This window comes from Macadamia integrifolia, unplaced genomic scaffold, assembly GCF_013358625.1.
Source record: "Macadamia integrifolia cultivar HAES 741 unplaced genomic scaffold, SCU_Mint_v3 scaffold1386, whole genome shotgun sequence".
Lineage (NCBI taxonomy): Eukaryota > Viridiplantae > Streptophyta > Magnoliopsida > Proteales > Proteaceae > Macadamia > Macadamia integrifolia.
This window is the reverse complement of record NW_024868186.1, coordinates 142,769-161,313: the sequence shown is the minus strand read 5'-3', so window position 1 is coordinate 161,313 and position 18,545 is coordinate 142,769. Positions and strand designations below refer to the sequence as shown.

General features: G+C 40.0%; 1 protein-coding gene and 1 long non-coding RNA gene across 2 annotated transcripts; one reads left to right on the top strand and one right to left on the bottom strand.

The window, feature by feature from the left end:
* Positions 1 to 218: 218 nt before the first annotated feature.
* LOC122063627 (floricaula/leafy homolog) lies at positions 219 to 3,119 on the top strand. The gene is made up of 3 exons (XM_042627325.1): positions 219 to 761; positions 835 to 1,217; positions 2,525 to 3,119. The coding sequence occupies exons 1-3, from the start codon at positions 314 to 316 to the stop codon at positions 2,906 to 2,908; spliced, it is 1,215 nt and encodes a 404-aa protein (XP_042483259.1). The 5' UTR covers positions 219 to 313; the 3' UTR covers positions 2,909 to 3,119.
* LOC122063628 lies at positions 2,008 to 2,672 on the bottom strand. Its single transcript, XR_006135416.1, has 2 exons — positions 2,534 to 2,672; positions 2,008 to 2,435 (listed from the first exon to the last, which is right to left on the bottom strand). It is a non-coding gene; the product is annotated as an uncharacterized LOC122063628 (long non-coding RNA).
* Positions 3,120 to 18,545: the final 15,426 nt, after the last annotated feature.

The window sequence follows — 18,545 nt, the reverse complement described above, 5'->3', positions numbered from 1 at the left end:
GTGGCGGCTCATGGCTTAGATCTCTCTCTCTCTCTCACACACACACACACACACACACAAAATTTGATATGCATATGCATATTCTACATTTTTTTTCAGAGGATCATTAAGATTAAATAACGGGTAAGGAGGCTGTGTCATTATTTATATTAAGAGTGGCAATTCCGTCATGTTAAAACAGTCTTGGCTTTATTTCTCATAGATAGCTATGTATCGAGTATAGCATAGGAGATGAGCAGATGAGTGTTGAGCTTCGATAAGAAAGAGAGAGAGACAACTGTGTTTGAGATAGAGATAGCTGTTTGAAAGCTCTATGGATCCAGACGCCTTCTCGGCGAGTCTGTTCAAATGGGACCCAAGAGGGGCGACTGCACCACCTCAACGGTTGCTGGAAGTGGTGGCTGCAACCCCGCCGACGTACTCCACAACCACAAGGCCGCTTAGGGATATAGGAGGGCTAGACGTGTTGTTCCAGGCGTACGGGGTCCGATACTACACGGCAGCAAAAATAGCGGAACTTGGATTCACGGTGAACACACTGGTGGACATGAAAGAGGAGGAACTCGACGAGATGATGAGTAGCCTCTCACAGATCTTCCGTTGGGACCTCCTCGTCGGTGAGAGGTACGGCATTAAGGCTGCCGTCAGGGCCGAGCGTCGACGCCTCTTACTCGAAGACGAAGAATCCCGCAACCGTCGCCACCACCTCCTCCTACCACCCGACGCTACCAACGTCCCTCTAGATGCTCTCTCGCAGGAAGGTCTTTATGCACCAACCTTAAACACCACTTAACAGTCTCAAATCGAACTGAAAAAAATACAAATTTTTTTCAGGGTTATCGGAGGAGCCAGTGCAACAAGAGATGGAGGCGATGGGGAGTGGTGGAGGAGGCGGCGCTACGTCAGTATGGGAGGCAGCGGAGAGGAATAAGCAGCAGAGACGAAAAAAGAGAGCGCCGTGGACGAAGAGGAGGAGTTGTAGTACTGGGGAGGAAGAAGAAGAGGAGGACGAGGTTGAAGGTGGGGATGATGATGAAGAGAAAGTAAGAGTGGAGAGGCAGAGGGAGCATCCGTTCATTGTGACAGAACCAGGAGAGGTGGCACGGGGGAAGAAGAACGGAATCGATTATCTCTTCCATCTATATGAACAGTGCCGTGATTTCTTGATCCATGTTCAGAATATCTCCAGGGAACGTGGTGAGAAATGCCCTACCAAGGTAACAAACCAATCTTCCATTAACGTAAACTTCCATTAACATGAAAAGGAATTGGTAATGGTAGTTTCGTAAATAAATGAAATTATGAAGGGTATCTTTGTAAACTGGAGATAGGTTGACAGGCATCCTGCGGCACGCTGCCAGCCTGCCCCTGAGGCCCTGACAACATTACGTGTCGAATTCTCACTGGTAAAGAGTAGTTTTCTCCAATCCCTCTCTCTAAACAGTACAGTGCACAGTGTACAGTGTACACTCAGTGTCTCCTACACTGGTTTCCAAACCCTGCACGACTGCAGCTTGACCGTCATGCCTCTTTATTGGTGTAGGCCCATAGGTTCACAATTTTGGGCTGGGCTTTGTCTGAACGAGCCATTCCAGACCATCAGTTAGTTTATTATGATTAGCGTTTTGGGTTGAGGCCTTTGGGTTGGGTCATGTTACCGTGCTGCTGCTTTCAAGGAGCTGACCTAAGGGTATAAATCAGTTCGGTTCTAGGTATTTAGTTCGGTCCAAGAAAGTGTTGGTGTGATCAAAACCGAATCAAGAACTGAATCGAATCTGAAAAGCGATACTCTAACTGAACCTGCTTGGTTTGGTTTTGGTTCTTATACGGTTCGATATATAAAATATTATATATATTAATATACTATACAAACATAAAAAAATATATTTATTGTAGAACATGCCACCCACTCCAAGTAAAGTATCAAGCATATCACAACTAGTGGAACCGGGGGAACAGCCATGGTAGGAACCGAATAAAACCAAAACTGATTTGGTTCAATTTCAATTTGACGTCATAAAAATTATTCCATTTCAATTCAGTTTCCATTTCCTTTTTATACATATTGTATCCTGAATTGAAACCTAAAAGGAAAAACTAGAACCAAACCGATTGACACTTGGCTCCTTCGTGTTGCAGAGGTGGTAGCGCATCTCAAGGTCCATGCCCTGGTGGCTGGTGCTCCAGGCCGTCGGATGTGTGCTTCCACTCCACCCCTGAAACCTTTTGTTTTTTTCTCCTCCAAACAAGAGACCCTAAAGCTTGGACCGGCTGGCTCCTGCTATCATGCTCTTTAACAGTGTTCCAAGAGCTTGGCTGGTTCTGCTCTGGCCGGTCTTGTCCTGTCCTATCCTGTCCTGGGACAGCCATCATGGCCTTCTATTGTAAGGCCCAGTATAATAAATATACCTGATTGCAGGACAAATAAGATATATCTGACATTAAATGAAGACTAACGTCACAGTCAATATGAGATCAGTAACGAATATAAAGATATGTATAAAAATTTCCAAGCAATGTGTAGGTGACGAACCAGGTGTTCAGATATGCGAAGAAGGCAGGAGCAAGCTACATAAACAAGCCGAAAATGAGGCACTACGTCCACTGCTACGCATTGCATTGCTTGGACGAAGAGGCATCCAACGCACTGAGGAGAGCATTCAAGGAAAAAGGAGAGAACGTGGGAGCTTGGAGGCAGGCTTGCTATCAACCCCTCGTCGCCATTGCAGCAAGCCATGGTTGGGACATCGACTCCATCTTCAACTCTCACCCTCGCCTCTCCATCTGGTACGTCCCCACCAAGCTTCGTCAGCTCTGCCATGCTGACCGCAATATTGCTACTGCTACCTCTGCTGCAACTCTTGCTGGGGCTAGCCCTAACTGTACTGCTCACCACCCACCCTACTAATCATTGATCAAGCTTGCCTTCTGTTACCTTCCTCCTCCTTTTGCAGTTGACACAAGCCCCCTATTGGCCAAGTGTGTGTTTTGGCTTTGTCAGTTTGGTGGGAGTCTTCTAGTCTTTGAGGGTACCTGGCAAAAGTTAAGCATAGATTTGTAAGATTTATATCTTATATATGTTGCTGATATCTCAGGTACTAATTGGTAACTTGGTTTCCTCCGTTTATTTCCTTCATGGATGAAACAGAATTCACCCCACAGCTCAGTGATAGTTTTGAAATTATTCCATGAATCTGATTTTGATCGACTTATCACATAAATGAGGGAAAGAGAGAACATAAGACTCTGTTTCGTATACATCCTTGGAATAGATTCTGGATCTGGAACACACTATGAAGTGAGAAAATAGAAAAGAATCGGTTATAATGATATAAACGCAGGACTTATTATGAGAATGCATTCCAAACACAACTTATTTTATTTTTAAAAAATATTCTGCTCTAAAGATTGGGTCACCATTCCCATATCCAGATTCATAGATGTTTCAACCAACTGTGATCTTACAATGAGTTCCCCCTTTTTTTTTCTCCAAGAGGAGAGACTCAGAGGAACAAAAGATTTAAATCTCTAGGAAAATTCAACACTGCATTATGTTTTACCATCAGCACTTGTCCATAGGAAGGCATTTCTATCAAAGCTAAAAGTTGGAAGACCAGAAGAGGCTACATTAAACCAATCTGAGTAGATTTTATCATGTCAACTATCAAACATTTGTAACTTGTAAGTAAAGATCATGACCATCCTAGAAGGGGAAAACGTTGTCTGAGGAGACTAGATTTGGCGGAGACTGGTGGAGAGGGCTTCGGCTGCTGTCACGTAGCGCTTGCCGATCCAATGGTTGAAGATGAAGATCGGAAATGGGTCTCAAAAGGTATGGATTTCGGGTCAAAACAGAAATCCTCTCCCTTTCAAACCCTCCTCTCTCTGTCTCTGTTCAGTGAGAGTGAACAAGTTCCCCAACCTCTCTTCTGCCTCTTCTTTCTTCCTCCTCTCAAATAAAAAATCTCAGATTGTCAACGACGTCACTAAACTTTGGACCAATCTTGTTCTCCTGCGGATCTTCCCCTCTCGAATCACCCTTTTGGTTGTCCTTTTCTACAACTTCCTTGGCTTCATCCAGAGGCTCGTAGCGAACCCTTTCACCAGGAGGACTGGGTGTGCAATTCCAAATACAGTTCTTAAGGCTCTTCCTCAGTTTCTGGTGTTTAAGCCTACGGTGCTCTTCGCAGCTCAATCCCTTCAACTCCTCATCAGATTCAGTGGCAGGGAATGGCCCGTCGCGAAAATCCCAGTGATCGCGATCGAATTGTCGTGGGCAATCGTGGGTTAGGGTTCCATTAGAGTTAGGGCTTCTTGGCTGAGGATATATTCAAGGCGTCCATGTCCATTGGATAGCTTATGGGTACCTTACGATCTGTATTGCCACACATCTCTGTTATCAGATAGCTAAGCTAAATCAGTCATCAATTCAGTGGAGCTTAGAAAACAAACAGTTTAAAAAACTCAAATTATGTGGAGAACATCCTAAAGCAAACAATACAAAGTACTCCAACTAGCATGGTAAACAAAGAGGATATCATCCTAAGAAAGCACACAATCCAAAAAACTCCAACTACTTGTCATGATAAACAAAAAGATCATCCTAATAAAGCAAACAATCCGAAGATCTCAAATCACATGTCCTGTTAACAAAGAGAAAAACATCCTAAGAAAATAAATAATCCAAAGAACTCAAATTTTGGGCTTTTTGTTGCAACCCTACGATCCAAAGAACCCAAATTTGTTTCAAAGAAAATGGAGAATCATTTTGTTTCCGCCATAGTTGTCATTGTGTAATGGCGACCCAAGGCGTGGAGGGGTGGCTAATCGATTGGCGGTGAATCACCTACTATGGCATTGCCATGGCAATAAAATCGCCCATGTGTTATTTTTTATTTTTCCTATTTTCTAAAATTATTTTGTATGTTATAATATGCCCTATGACATAAAAAACCAATCAACATTAAGCAACATCAAGTCATAAAAATCAACATAGCCACACTCACATCAAGTCATAAAAAATCAACATGACTTACATTTAGAGAGATGCTCTTCTTCTATAATAAGTTTTATTGGTCAAATAATTTTATTTTTGAATGAGACTTTTTGTATTAGATGTAACACAAAAATAGCTTTCCAACAAGTCTAAGATTACTTAAATCTGAGTTGTAATGACAAAATTATGTTCTGGTCAAACTTATTTTAAAATGTGCGAATGCTGTTAAATTGCTTGAATGAAAATAATTTTATTGACATCAAAACAAAAGATTATTTTACCGGACTTTTGGTTTTTAACAATGTTCTACCATGATAAGATTTATAAAATTTTCAGAATTAAGAAAAACCTTAGCATTCGAAAGTTGAAAATCGCCCTACAACCAAAAATCCAATTTTTGTTCTTGAACTGGGGGGTTGACTTTTTATACTTTTGGAATTTGATTTTTAAACTATTTTTATTGGATTTAAATAAAGGGTATTGGTTTATTTATGAATAATATTTTAAGTATGTATTTGACATAAATAAGGACAAAAAATATAAGGCGGCATACAGTGCAATAAGGCGACAGTCGCCTAGGCCCCAGAAAAACCGCGTGGACGCCAAGGCAACGCCTTGACAACTATGGTTTCCGCATCCTTCATTGCATTTCCATGTTCACTCTTCCTCATCAACTAGTCCCCGTAAAATTAAACATTGGGTCATTAATGAAATAAAAAAATACCCAATTTTATCATAGTGATGGTTATAAAGCGAAAAAATTAAAGCAATAAAAAACACATGCTTTGAAGATTTCCATGCTCACCCAAACCAAATTTTGCCTTACCAAATAGGAAAACATTCAATAGCAGGCTTCAAATCAAACTTGTAATATCACCATCCTCATTAACACTTGAAAATAACATTAGTGCAATAAAAAAAATTAGTAATATAATCCAAACAATAGTACATGTAAATAGTGGTAGTAATGCCATTAAATTAAATTCAACTTAAAAGCTTGTTACCTGAAGCAATCTCCTCAAGGTCATCAAAGTTTTCTTTGACATCAATATGTGTTGATGAATGTCGTAGCTAATCCTATGCACACACTAAGGACTCTACTATCCATGGTGTCAATGAACTACGGAATTGGTCTAAAATCCGACCACCAGATGCTAAAAGCAGACTCTGAAGCAACAATTGAAACATGAATTGGTAAAATATCACAAGCCATCTTACTAAGAATGACAAACCTTGAGCTATTAACCTTCTACCAATTCAAGATGCTAAATACAATACCTTCCAACAAATAACGATTCAACTCCGTTCCAATTTCTGAACCCACCTTTTTCAATTTTTGTTATGAATATTTTTAATGGCATTTATTGGTGGGGCATCAATATATTTAGGAGTTGAAACATATACCACTGCACTAGGAGATGACTCATGGGATTGGTAGAGCTTTAATAGCTAGTCATAACATTCCTAATATTTCTCATCTTCATTTCAACCTCCAATTTAGGATATATTTTCAAATAACAAGCCTCCACATATGTTAACTTCAAGTGAGGATCAGGAATAGCGGCAATAACCAAGAAGACATTAACGTTATCTATGCTAACCCAAGGCACATGCCATATCACGACTCATGGGATCTTCATTTTTTTTTTTTATCAATCCATCAACAATGATTCAATTGCATAAGCTTCTTGAAAATAATAATTTGATGTGACATAAAGCGACCCAGACAATTTTGTGGTGGCATTGTAGAAAACCTTCAAAAGCTTGCATTGAACACTTGGAACCATATCCTTACAATCTATTGTAAAGATCATGTCTCTATCTTCTAGGCATTCAAAAGCTTTCTGAAACTCTAAAGCAATTTATAACACAAGATATGTATAGTCCCAACGTATAAAAACATCTAAAGACAAGGTTTTCTTAAATTGAATCTTCTCTTGCTCATAACACAACTTAAACTGTTGCAATCTTGGAGGTGAACTCCTTACATATCTCACTACAGAATGCACATTAGTTATGGAATCCTTATTACTTTTGAGATTTTTTTAACAATCAAATTTAGAATATGTGAACATCTTATATTAAAGTAATCATGATTTGGTCAACCTCCTCTTTAAATTCTGAATTGCCACATCATAATTAGATGTATTATCCATAGTAATAATAGATAATTTCTCTATACCATAATCTAGCAGACATAACTCAAAAACATTGTTTAACTTCACCAATGTGTGGTGATGGGTCAAAAGCTAAAAATCGTACATGCAATTATTGTCATAAAGAGTTTGAATGTGCTACTGAACATGGTACAAGTGCATTGAGACGCCACTTGGAGAGATGTTTTCTTTATCCATATAGTCAAAAGGATAAGAAACAAAAGATGTTGAATTATACAATTGATGAGAGTAGTGGTATCACCATTATCTCTACTTGAAGCTTGACCATGAACTTTGTCGTAAGGATCTTGCGCGTATGGTTATTGACTTATTGTGGATGAATGGCCTTTTAAATATGTAGACTAGGATGTTTTGTGTCCTAGGTTCACTCTTTTGTCTGGTACCCCTGTGGCAAAAATTATTTTGCAATCTATGTGGAAGACAAAAAGAAGTTGAAAGATATATTCAAGAAAAGTAATCAACGAGTTTGCCCTACTACAGATATGTGGACTTCAATCCAAAACCTTGGTTTATGTGCCTAACAGCCCATTACATTGACCAACACTGGAAATTGCAAAAGATGATTATTAACTTTTGCTTTGTCCCATCACCACACACTGATGAAGTTAAGCAATGTTTTGAGTTATGTCTACTAGATTGGGATATAGAGAAATTATCAACTATTACTGCAGATAATGCATCTAATTATGATGTGGCAATTCGGAATTTAAAGAGGAGATTTACCAAATCCTAATTACCTTCATATGAGATGTTGTGCACATATTCTAAATTTGATGGTTAAAAAATCTCTCAAAAGCAATAAGGATTCCATAACTAATGTGCGTTTTGTAGTGAGATATGCAAGGAGCTAACCTACAAGATTGCAACAGTTTAAGTTGTGTTGTGAGCAAGAGAATATTCAATTTAAGAAAACGTTGTCTCTAGATGTTCTTACTCGTTGAAACCCTACATTATCTCATGTTATGAATTGCTTTAGAGTTTCAGAAAGCTTTTGAATGCCTAGAAGATAGAGACTTGATCTTTACAATAGATTGTAAGGATATAGTTCTAAGTGTTCTATGCAAGTTTTTGGAGGTTTTCTACAATGCCATCACAAAATTATCGCGGTCGCTTTATGTCACATCAAATTATTATTTTCAAGAATTTTATGCAATTGAATTGTTGATGATGGATTGATAAAAAATGAAGATCCCATGAGTCCTGATATGGCATGTGTCATAATGGAAAAGTTCTAAAAGTATTGGGTTAGCATAGATAATGTTAACATCTTCTTAGTTATTGCTACTATTCTTGATCCTCGTTTGAAATTAACATATGTAGAGGCTTGTTATTTGAAAATATATCCTCAATTTGAGGTTGTAATGAATATGGGAAATATTAGGAATGTCATGACCAGCTATTAAAGCACTACCAATCACATGAGTCATCTCCTAGTGCAGCGGTAGATGTTTCAACTCCTAAACATATTGATGCCCCACCAATAAATGCCACTAAAAATATTCACAACAAAATTCTTCAAAAATGGAAAAATAGGGTGGGTTCAAAAATTGGGACGGAGTTAAATTGTTATTTGCTGGAAAGTATTGTAGATGATGATGAGAATTTCAACGTCTTAAATTGGTGGAAGGTTAATAGCTCAAGGTTTGTCATTCTTAGTAAGATGGCTTGGGATATTTCACCAATTCATGTTTCAACTGTTGCTTCAAAGTCTGTTTTTAGCACCTAGTGATCGGGTTTTAGACCAATTTCGTAGTTCATTGACACCACGGATAGTAGATTCCTTAGTGTGTGCATAGGATTAGCTACGACATTCACCAACACATATTGATGTCGAAGAAAACTTTAATGACCTTGAGGAGATTGCTTCAGGTAACAAGCTTTTAAGTTGAATTTAATTTAATAGCATCACGACTACTATTTCCATGTACTATTGTTTGGATTATCTTTTTTATTTTATTTTATTTTCATGTGTTAATGAGGATGGTGTGTCACACCCCGTTCTCACAGAACCGGGCCAGTGACCAGGTTAACACCGGTTAACCCAAACCTGTCAGGATCATCAAATACTGTATTCCACCACAGCATACACACAACTAATATAAGCTCATCAGATCAGCGGAAGACTAAGTTTTACCAGAGAATAATCCCATAATACTTGATACCCGAATTGAGATACAATAATAATATACATTTGGGCTCGAAGGCATGATATTTACACAATAAAAATAAAATTCAAATATCAAGTACATAAGGGAATCCACCAAAACAATCAGAGTACACAGTTCGGCTCGGTATCAAGGCTAGAGCTCAGCTCGGCATCACATAGAAGAGCTCAGCTCGGTCTCAGAAGTGGAGCTCAGCATGGCCTCAAAGGTGGAGCTCAGCTCGGCCTCAGAACTGCTGTCCCGCAGCACAACTCTCACACGAGCAGTCAGTGCCGTGCTCTAACTCCTTAGGGGTCCACCAGTCCTCTTCAAGAAACTCAACTGTGGGACCCACCCCATGCTCCTCAGATGTATGACCTACAAAATCATCTAAAAAGGGGTGTACACGTGGGATGAGCTCACTAGCTCAGTAAGTGATAAGATGGACCACACAGCAGTCCACACATCAAAACACATCATATGCACTACATGCCATGCTATACATTTTAAATCACATCCACCTAAGCAACATTACTAAGTCCTTGGTTTTAGTGAGACTACAACCACAGTGCGCGTATACTCTGGGTACGAGCCGCGAACTCCCTCCCGCAATACGTCCATAGGGCTGTCGGAGAAGGCCCACCGTGAGTACTCGGAAAAGTAAAGACAATGCCGTCCATCGGCTCTCAACAGAAATGTAAATGACTGAAAATAAATGTACTGACTCCAGCAATTTAAAAGCAGTACGATTGGCCCTCTTGAATGTATCACCGGGGTTGCCGGCTGTCCTACATGACCCGCCAGGCGTTATGTCTAATCGCCACAGTGACCCGACGACCGCGACCACTGCTTTCCCCCAAATGATAACCCAACACCTTAACCCCTGTTGGGAAGGGTCGTAGCATGGGATGGTGAAAATCCTAATACCGCATGCTCCTATATGACAATAGTACGATTGCATAGTGCCTTCGTGTCCCATTCCACGAGCCACCAATGCATTCGTTTCCAAGCCGACTACGGCATCTAGTCTATCAATGCATCATGCACCATGATGTCCACATTCAACATATAAACATCTCATTTAATTGGCATCTAGAAAGTAAACATAGCACACATGCATAACAATGTGAGGAATGACTAATCTACATAGCATATTCATGATGGCATGACTATACTAGATATAATTAAATGAATGCCAAACAATGCCTTGCAACAAGGCCAAACGTCCTCTCCCCACTTACCTGTAGCGTACAAGGATTCCCGTTCGGTACGGGTGAGATCCGGTGCGAATCGAATAGGATTTGGTGAACCTAACATAATTGAGCGGGGTTAGTACTTCACCATTTTAGGATCAAAATTAACGAGATTCGATGACAAAATCATGTTTAGAAAGTCAAAAGAAGGTCACACGTCCGATTTGGGTTCAATCGGACGTAAGGATCACCTTCGGGGCCACACGGGTGGGTCAGACAGGTGGGCAGTCTGGCCCACCGGTCCTACCCACCGGTTTGGACCGGCGGGTAGGGGCCCGCCGGTTGCACCCGTCGGTTGGGCCAGGGGCCCCCGCTAAGACCGGCAGGTAGGGTGGCCCGCCGATTGTACCCGAAGCCCCCCTGCCTTCTCAGGTGGGTGCCCACAGGCGGGTAGGGGCCCACCGGTTCCACCCACCGGTCTTGGCGGGAAAACAGTCATTTCTTCCCAACTTCCTCCATTCTTTGGGGATTCAAATGGGGCTTTTCCCAACCCATTCTTCACACCTTCAAGGTCTTATAGGATGGTTCTAACCTAGATCTAGGTTAGATTCAAGGGATGGAAAACCATCTTACCTTCTTTGCTTAAGAACAACTTCAAACCCTCCAAATCACTTCAAACCCACAATGCTTCTTCCACCTTNGCGGAAAAACCCCTGTTTCTTCCCAACTTCCTCCATTCTTTGGAGATTCAAATGGGGCTTTTCCCAACCCATTCTTCACACCTTCAAGGTCTTATAGGATGGTTCTAACCTAGATCTAGGTTAGATTCAAGTGATGGGAAACCATCTTACCTTCTTTGCTCAAGAACAACTTCAAACCCTCCAAATCACTTCAAACCCACAATGCTTCTTCCACCTTGTCAATACCTCTTCAAATCCTTCAAGATCAACACATAAATCATCTATTAAACCTTAGATTCATCATTTCAAAGGGGATTTACAAGATCTCAAGAAACCCTACTCGAATCAAGGGTTTAAGCTTGGGTATGTTGAATGTTTAAGGAACCCGACTTTGCTTACCTCCAAATGTAGATCTAGAGTTGAAGATCACTCTTTCGGTGCTGGAATGGGAAGATCAAGCTTCGGTGCCGCTGAAATCCTTCTCTTCTTCCGCTTCCTTCTCTTCCCTTCTTATTCCCTTTCTTTTCTCTCTCCTCTTTACTATCCTCACCAACGTACGGGTGTCATAAATGAAAAGAAAAGAAAATCATAAATGCTATATATATACTTCCTAAATAACTAAATAGTGCACATGGATGGGTCACTCAGGTGGGTGGGTGCGCCCACCTGTCCGCCCACCTGAGGGCCAAAACTTGGGATTTTGACAGAGTTCGGGCTTGGCGTGAACCCCACCCTAGCATACGATATAGTATACGTATATACCTTAATATACGATTACAATACCTGCTTTATCTGTACATGGCCTTATGGTAGGTGCATGTACACGACTTGGGCACTCTCGTCTCTTCTGGCAGTGGCTCGGACTTATCGGGCCAGCCGGTGTTTAAGGTCACCCTTGCCATCATAGCCCATAAGGAACTCGCTCTAACTCCCTCTGGTTCGGTTCCTGCATGGTTAAACCGGGTCAACCGTGAAGTCAGACCGGGTTTAAGAAGTAGGGTATTACAGGCGTGGTCCTGGATTACTCTGGTAACGACTAACCATCCCAACTACGAAGCATATATCTGGACACGTGCACATCATCACGTACATCAGACTGCCTATCGTTGCTACATAGGGTACTATGGACATTTGATTCTTCTCTTCATCTGTCTTAGGGTAGTCAAGGCTCAAAACACAGGCCTTGTCTATGGGTGTGTCAATGAGGTTAGACTTATCCATGTGGAATCATTCAAGATCTTCTTTATGTAATTCTCTTGAGACAAACTAAGAATATTCCTAGGACGATTCTTAGTAATCTTGATGCCTAATATTAAGTTGGCTTTACCCATGCCCTTTCATCTCAAAAGTAGAGGACAATCACTCTTTAGTGGTGATAATCATCTCCATGTCATTCCCAGTCAATAGAATGTCATCAATATATAAGGATAGAATAAGAAAACTTCCCTTGGATTGTTTCACATACATACAGTGGACCTCTTCAATCATTTCAAAACCAATAGAGGTAATGGTATGATGAAATCTAAAGTACCACTACCTAGACGATTGTTTAAGGCCATATATAGAACGTTTGAGATTGCAGACTTTGTGCTCTTGTCCTTTGGCCTCAAAACCCACTAGTTGATCTATAAAGATCTCCTCGTCTAGTTCTCCATTGAGAAATACAATTTTAACATCCATCTGAAAAAGCTCCAAATTCAATTTTGTGATAATAGCTAGAATGAGGCAAATTGAGGCAATTCTCACCACTGGAGAGAAAGTCTTATCATAGTCTACACCCTCCTTTTGGGTATAGCCCTTTGCTATAAGGCATGTCTTATACTTGTCAATTGAACCCTCTGCCTTATGTTTGACCTTTATAATCCATTTGTTTCCAATGGTCTTACACCCAGGAGGTAGGTAAACTAACTCCCATACCTGGTTCTTACTCATAAAACTTAGTTCATCCTCCATAGTAGCTTGTCACTTATCCTTAGCAGGTGAGGAGAGCGCCTCTCGCAAAGAAGCTAGCTCATCCTCATCATTTCCCTTCAATATCAAAAAGATGATGGAGAATATTCCCACGAGTGCTCTTATGCATGAGGGAATCCTGATGATCGTCTAGTGGTGCACCCTCACTAGCTGGTATACTCCCACTAGGCTAATAATGATCAATCTCACTTTCTTTGGTGATTACAGGATGAGTTAATTCCCCACTCTCGCCAAGAATAGGTGAGATGCTTTCCTCGTCCTCTATCTCAAAGAGGTCGAGATCCCTACTGACGTCACCAATACTAAGAAAATCTATCTCAATAAAGTCGATATCCCGTGACTCTATCTCAGTCATTCCTCTGTCAAGGTGTTCACCGTATATAACGTAACTCTTTGAGCTATTGGAATATCTTATAAAGATGTGTGTCCTAGCTCTAGGGCTAAGCCTCCCAAACTTATTAGAGGTACTGTGAACATAACCTGCTAATCTCCATGGTCGTATATGTCCTAAATTTAGCTTTGCGCCCTTTCATAACTCATACAGGATCGAAAAAACTGACTGTAAAGGTACTCGGTTAAGGATGTAGGCAGCAGTTAGAAGAGCATCCCCCCAAAAAGATATCGGGAGATTGGATTGCGCCATCATCGACCTAACCATATCTAAGAGTGTCCTATTTCTCCTCTCCACTATGCCATTTTGCTACGGAGTGCGAGAAATGGTTAACTATCTGCGAATCCCTTTCTCCTCACACAGTTCTTTAAAATGGTCAGATAGATACTCTCATCCTCGTTCAGTGCATAGAGTTTTTAAGCTCTTACTTGACTGATTCTCAACCTCTGCTACAAAGCATTTGAAGCAATCTAATACCTTATAGTGGTGAGAAATCAGATACACATAACCGTATCATGAATAATCATCAGTAAATGTAAGAAAATAAGAAGTGCCATGGCCTACCTTTATATTCATAGGTCCGCAAATATCTGAGTGGACAAGTTCTAAAGGTTGGGTAGCTCAAACTGCCTTTTCAAAGGGCTTTCGATGAGCCTTATCTGCTAGACAGGGCTCGCACATAGGGAGATTGACTTTAGTGAGTGGGTCCAAAAGGCCTTCGTTAGCTAACCTAGTCATCCTGTCTTGCCCTATGTGTCCCAATCTAGCATGTCATGTAATAGATTAGAATTATCACATATATTAATTACATAAGAAACAAATGAAGCAGAATCAACATGTCATGTAATAGATTAGAATTATCGCATATATTAATTACATAAGAAACAGATGAAGCAGAATCAATTAAATCTAATTTAAAAAATCTATCAAGTAAGGATCCACGTCCAACAAAAATACCACTCAAATAAAACTCTAAAGTGCAACCGTTAATATGGACTGAATATCATAAAGTTAATAATGCAGAAACTGAAAGTAGATTATGCTGAATATTTGGTGCGTAAAGCACGCTGCGAAGAAGCATGGTGTGTCCATTATGTATCTTGAGTTGATAAGTACCAACTCCTCGACCTGCCTCAATAGTGTCGTTCCCCATGAACACGTTCTAGTTTCCAACTGAAATTCTATGATAATTTACAAAACCCCCTCGATCTCGCGTTATATGTCTTATTGCTCCTGTATCCACAATTAGACTATGCTTGGGTAACCAATACATGGGTACAAACATATGTACAGGTAGAGTGGGTTAAAAATGGTACCTGCTTTGGCTTAGTGCAAAACGACCGAAGTGGCCCATCTTCTGATAGTTGTAGCATTTGACCTTAGATAAATCTTTATTTTTGCCACGCTTGCCTCTTTTTCTCTTAGTGGGCTTGCCTTCTTTTGGCGCCTAGTTCTAGGCCATACCTTGATTTCTTGGGTTACCCTATCTTTTGTGCTTGAACTTGTGCTTGCCTCCCTGAGTGATTAGGGCAGTTACACGGTTCAACTCTTGGTGCTCCACCTCAAGTTTCACATATTCTGCAACGTCAGCAAAATTTCTAATGCTGTAATTGTGTGTGAGAACGAGCTTTATAGGGTTTCAAGAATCGGGTAATGTCCCAATGATAGCTTGAGCCTACTGCTCATCAGTGAGAGTGGACCTAGCATCTTTTAGCTTCCAAATCATGTCCTTAACCACCCTAAGGTGTTCAGGCACAATGTGCTTAGGATCCATCTTATACATCTCAAACTTCAAGGTCATACCTCTTAACCTTGTAGTAGATGTACCTCTGAAGTCAATGATCAACTGGTCCCATATGGACTTAGCTGTGGTGTGTTTCTCATAATCACCAATCAACTTATCATGCATAGCGCTTAACATAATAAAATGCGAACTGTGATCTTTATTCATCCACTGATTATAGGCTTTCATATCACGACAGTGCTGAGCGATAGTACCCTCAGCAGATTTGTCCACAACATTGGTCAAATACTCAAGATAATTTTGGTCATTGAACAAATATTGAATCTTTCGATGCCACATGTCATAATTGGGTCCAATCAATTTGTCACCCTTGGTGAGGTCCGCAATAACATGATTAGTGGCTATATCACTACACACAAAATGTACAAGGTAAACATTAAGTACACATTAAAAATTTGTTCCAGAAACCCTAATTAAAATTAATGGTTCCTTACTACACACGGTGAGACAAAAAATTTCGCTAAGCTCATAATCAAATCTCACATGTGTAGGTCAGGGACATATAATTTTAATCGATTTCAAACAAATATAAGGAGAATTAAGTATCTCCAATACGTATACAAACGGGTGCGCAAAGGTCCCACATAGGAACCTTATTGGTACTTAAAGTGGTATGTCGAGGTAGTGTAAGTATATGATATGCAGTATGAGGCGTTTTCCTTTACAAGGCTTCTCAAAAAATTAATTACATTGTCCCAAAAAATAATTACATCCTTTAAAAGTCCTACTACATCAATCTACTAATAGGAAGCGCTGCACTTTACATCATACACGAAGACTGCCTTTAACGTACATATATAAATATGCCAACTTAAATGAAATACCAATCATGATCTCCAACCCAGAAAAATAAATAAATAAATATCTAAGGGTCCGTGGGTGGAGATCAACCACGCATCTCAACAAGTGGACAGAGTCTCAAGTTAAAACCGCCATTGGAGGGTATGATGATTTATCAATACATATACATATATATGCTAAAACACATTTCAAAACAATAATATGTCTGGCCTACTAACGCAAAGGTCGCATGTTCGAATCATGCCATTAGAACCAATAATGTAAAGCAAATAATATAAATATGCATCATCATATCAACAACTTCAAGTAAATCATATAAAGTAGCCTCCCATTTGACCTAAGTCATTATGAGGAAAAAACTAATTTTAGGTAGGGTTACACAAACCCAAATCTAAAATTACATTATACAAAGTAAACTCCTGAGTAGAGTTAAACAAATAAACCCTAATCACAATCAAGGTTTAAACTTTTCAATACTTGTCAATCCAAATAGCAAGTAATATAACACATGTATCATAATAATATGACCATGGTATTATTGATGCAATTTGGAGGAAGGTTAATCCAATTGACATCAATAAACAAAATATCATAATAATAATTGGGTTGGATCAGTTTCGGCCCTTAACCAATCAGTTTAAGCCTTGCAAGTTTTACATCACCATGCAAGCGGCAAGTCTTTGAAGGCAAGTCGGATTCTTGCCCATGTGATCTGATAAAAGAATCCAAAGCTTCAAATCAAAGCAAAATAGTCACTGAAACTGTCTCTTTAATAGTGTTGTACGACACTTTATTTAAAGTGTAATGATACGCTCTAATACCCTTTTGTTTTTTCGTTTTGTTTTGCATTTTTTTTGTTTTTTGTTTTTTTTTTTTGTTTTTAACTCTTTATTTAATATGATTGGTGGTGGTAACACACATCCACTCTCTCCATCAATTTCAACCTGTTCATGGAGGGATTCCTTCCATGACATCTTTTTTTTTTTTTCTTCTGATTGAATTAATGGTACCACCTGGCTCGCCCATAAGCCAATACCGTGCAATAAACAATTGACTAACACAAACTATGGCATGGATTTAAGTGGTGAATCAGGTATTGTCTTCTCTGACGGACCAAGTCTCTGCCCAATTAATGTAATATATATATATATATATATTATATTACCAATCATAATTATCTCAGATTACTCACAAAATATGGGCGATCTTAAAAGGCTGCTATATCCATGGGTGTGCACAGTTCGCAGCGTGCGCAGAAAGGGAGATGCATACTTCTATGAAGCGTAGTGCTGGCCAGGGTAGTGAGGCGCAATGACAATGCACATGGAAGCACAGAACAACCATTAATCTAACTCTGATACCAATGTAAAATATAAAGTAAACAAGTATTAGTATAGTTTTCTTCGTGACGGAATGGATTAGATTGCATAACGCATTGATCTGCACAAACAACATCGAACGAAAGGTTGCGACGATCTCACTAGGCAATTGCTAGGTAATATTCCACCCTCAAAATCCAAGGATTGCAATAGAGATCATTGAAGACACTCACTCTCAATTGGGAGAGATATAAGAAAATAGGGAGAAAGAGAGCTCTAGAGGTTAGGTCAAAACTTCAATTGGCATTGTGGCTAAAACCCTATTATTTATAGAGAATTGGCTAGCTAGGGTTCTCAATCCTACTGGGTTTATGATTACCCCAAGTGAACGACCCACGAAGGAACCAGGTCAGAGCCCAGTCCGACCCATATTAATTAACACAAAAGAAAGATGGCGAAAATATTTCTTCCCAAATAGATATAATTCAAATTTTAGTTAAAAACTTGTCTAAGGAAAATATTATATTGCCTAATGCATTTGTGACTGGAGCACTACTTGAGCAGCTTCTGTTACACCTGTGCCCTAATCCGATCTAATTTGAACTGTTGTGACAGGCTTCGGATCGAAGATCAAAAGTACGACCAGATTTTGGCTCGTAACTGCGCATTACCGAAGGGGTAGAGATGACTCTACATGTTCGTACATTGCGTGCCTATTTAACTGGAGGGAATTCATACCTTTCGATCCCAGATAGTAAGTGACCCGACTCCCCACACTTGAATTTCTACATGCATAAAAAATTACCGAATAGCCTTGAGCATGTCCAAGGGCAATCACCCGTGCGAGACCAACCATGGGACAGCAAGCTGTCAAGACAGCAAACTATCTTGACCACAGGAAACAAGCCACCATAAGCAACCTAGGCTTGGATCCGGTGCCTATTTCTGGTGGGTTGGTAGGCTGTTGTTGGGGTTCCAATGCCAGTGGTTCCCGCCACCCGCATCGTAAATGACTCCGGATGATCCCAAATCATCCTCCACATCTTTCTCATAATGTGACCACTTTATG

Excerpts from the sequence above, each read along its gene's own strand:
- LOC122063627 (XM_042627325.1), top strand. The coding sequence starts at position 314 with ATGGATCCAGACGCCTTCTCGGCGAGTCTGTTCAAATGGGACCCAAGA. Across the intron at positions 762-834 it reads AGATGCTCTCTCGCAGGAAG|GGTTATCGGAGGAGCCAGTG; the intron begins GTCTTTATGCAC and ends AATTTTTTTCAG. Across the intron at positions 1,218-2,524 it reads GTGAGAAATGCCCTACCAAG|GTGACGAACCAGGTGTTCAG; the intron begins GTAACAAACCAA and ends AGCAATGTGTAG.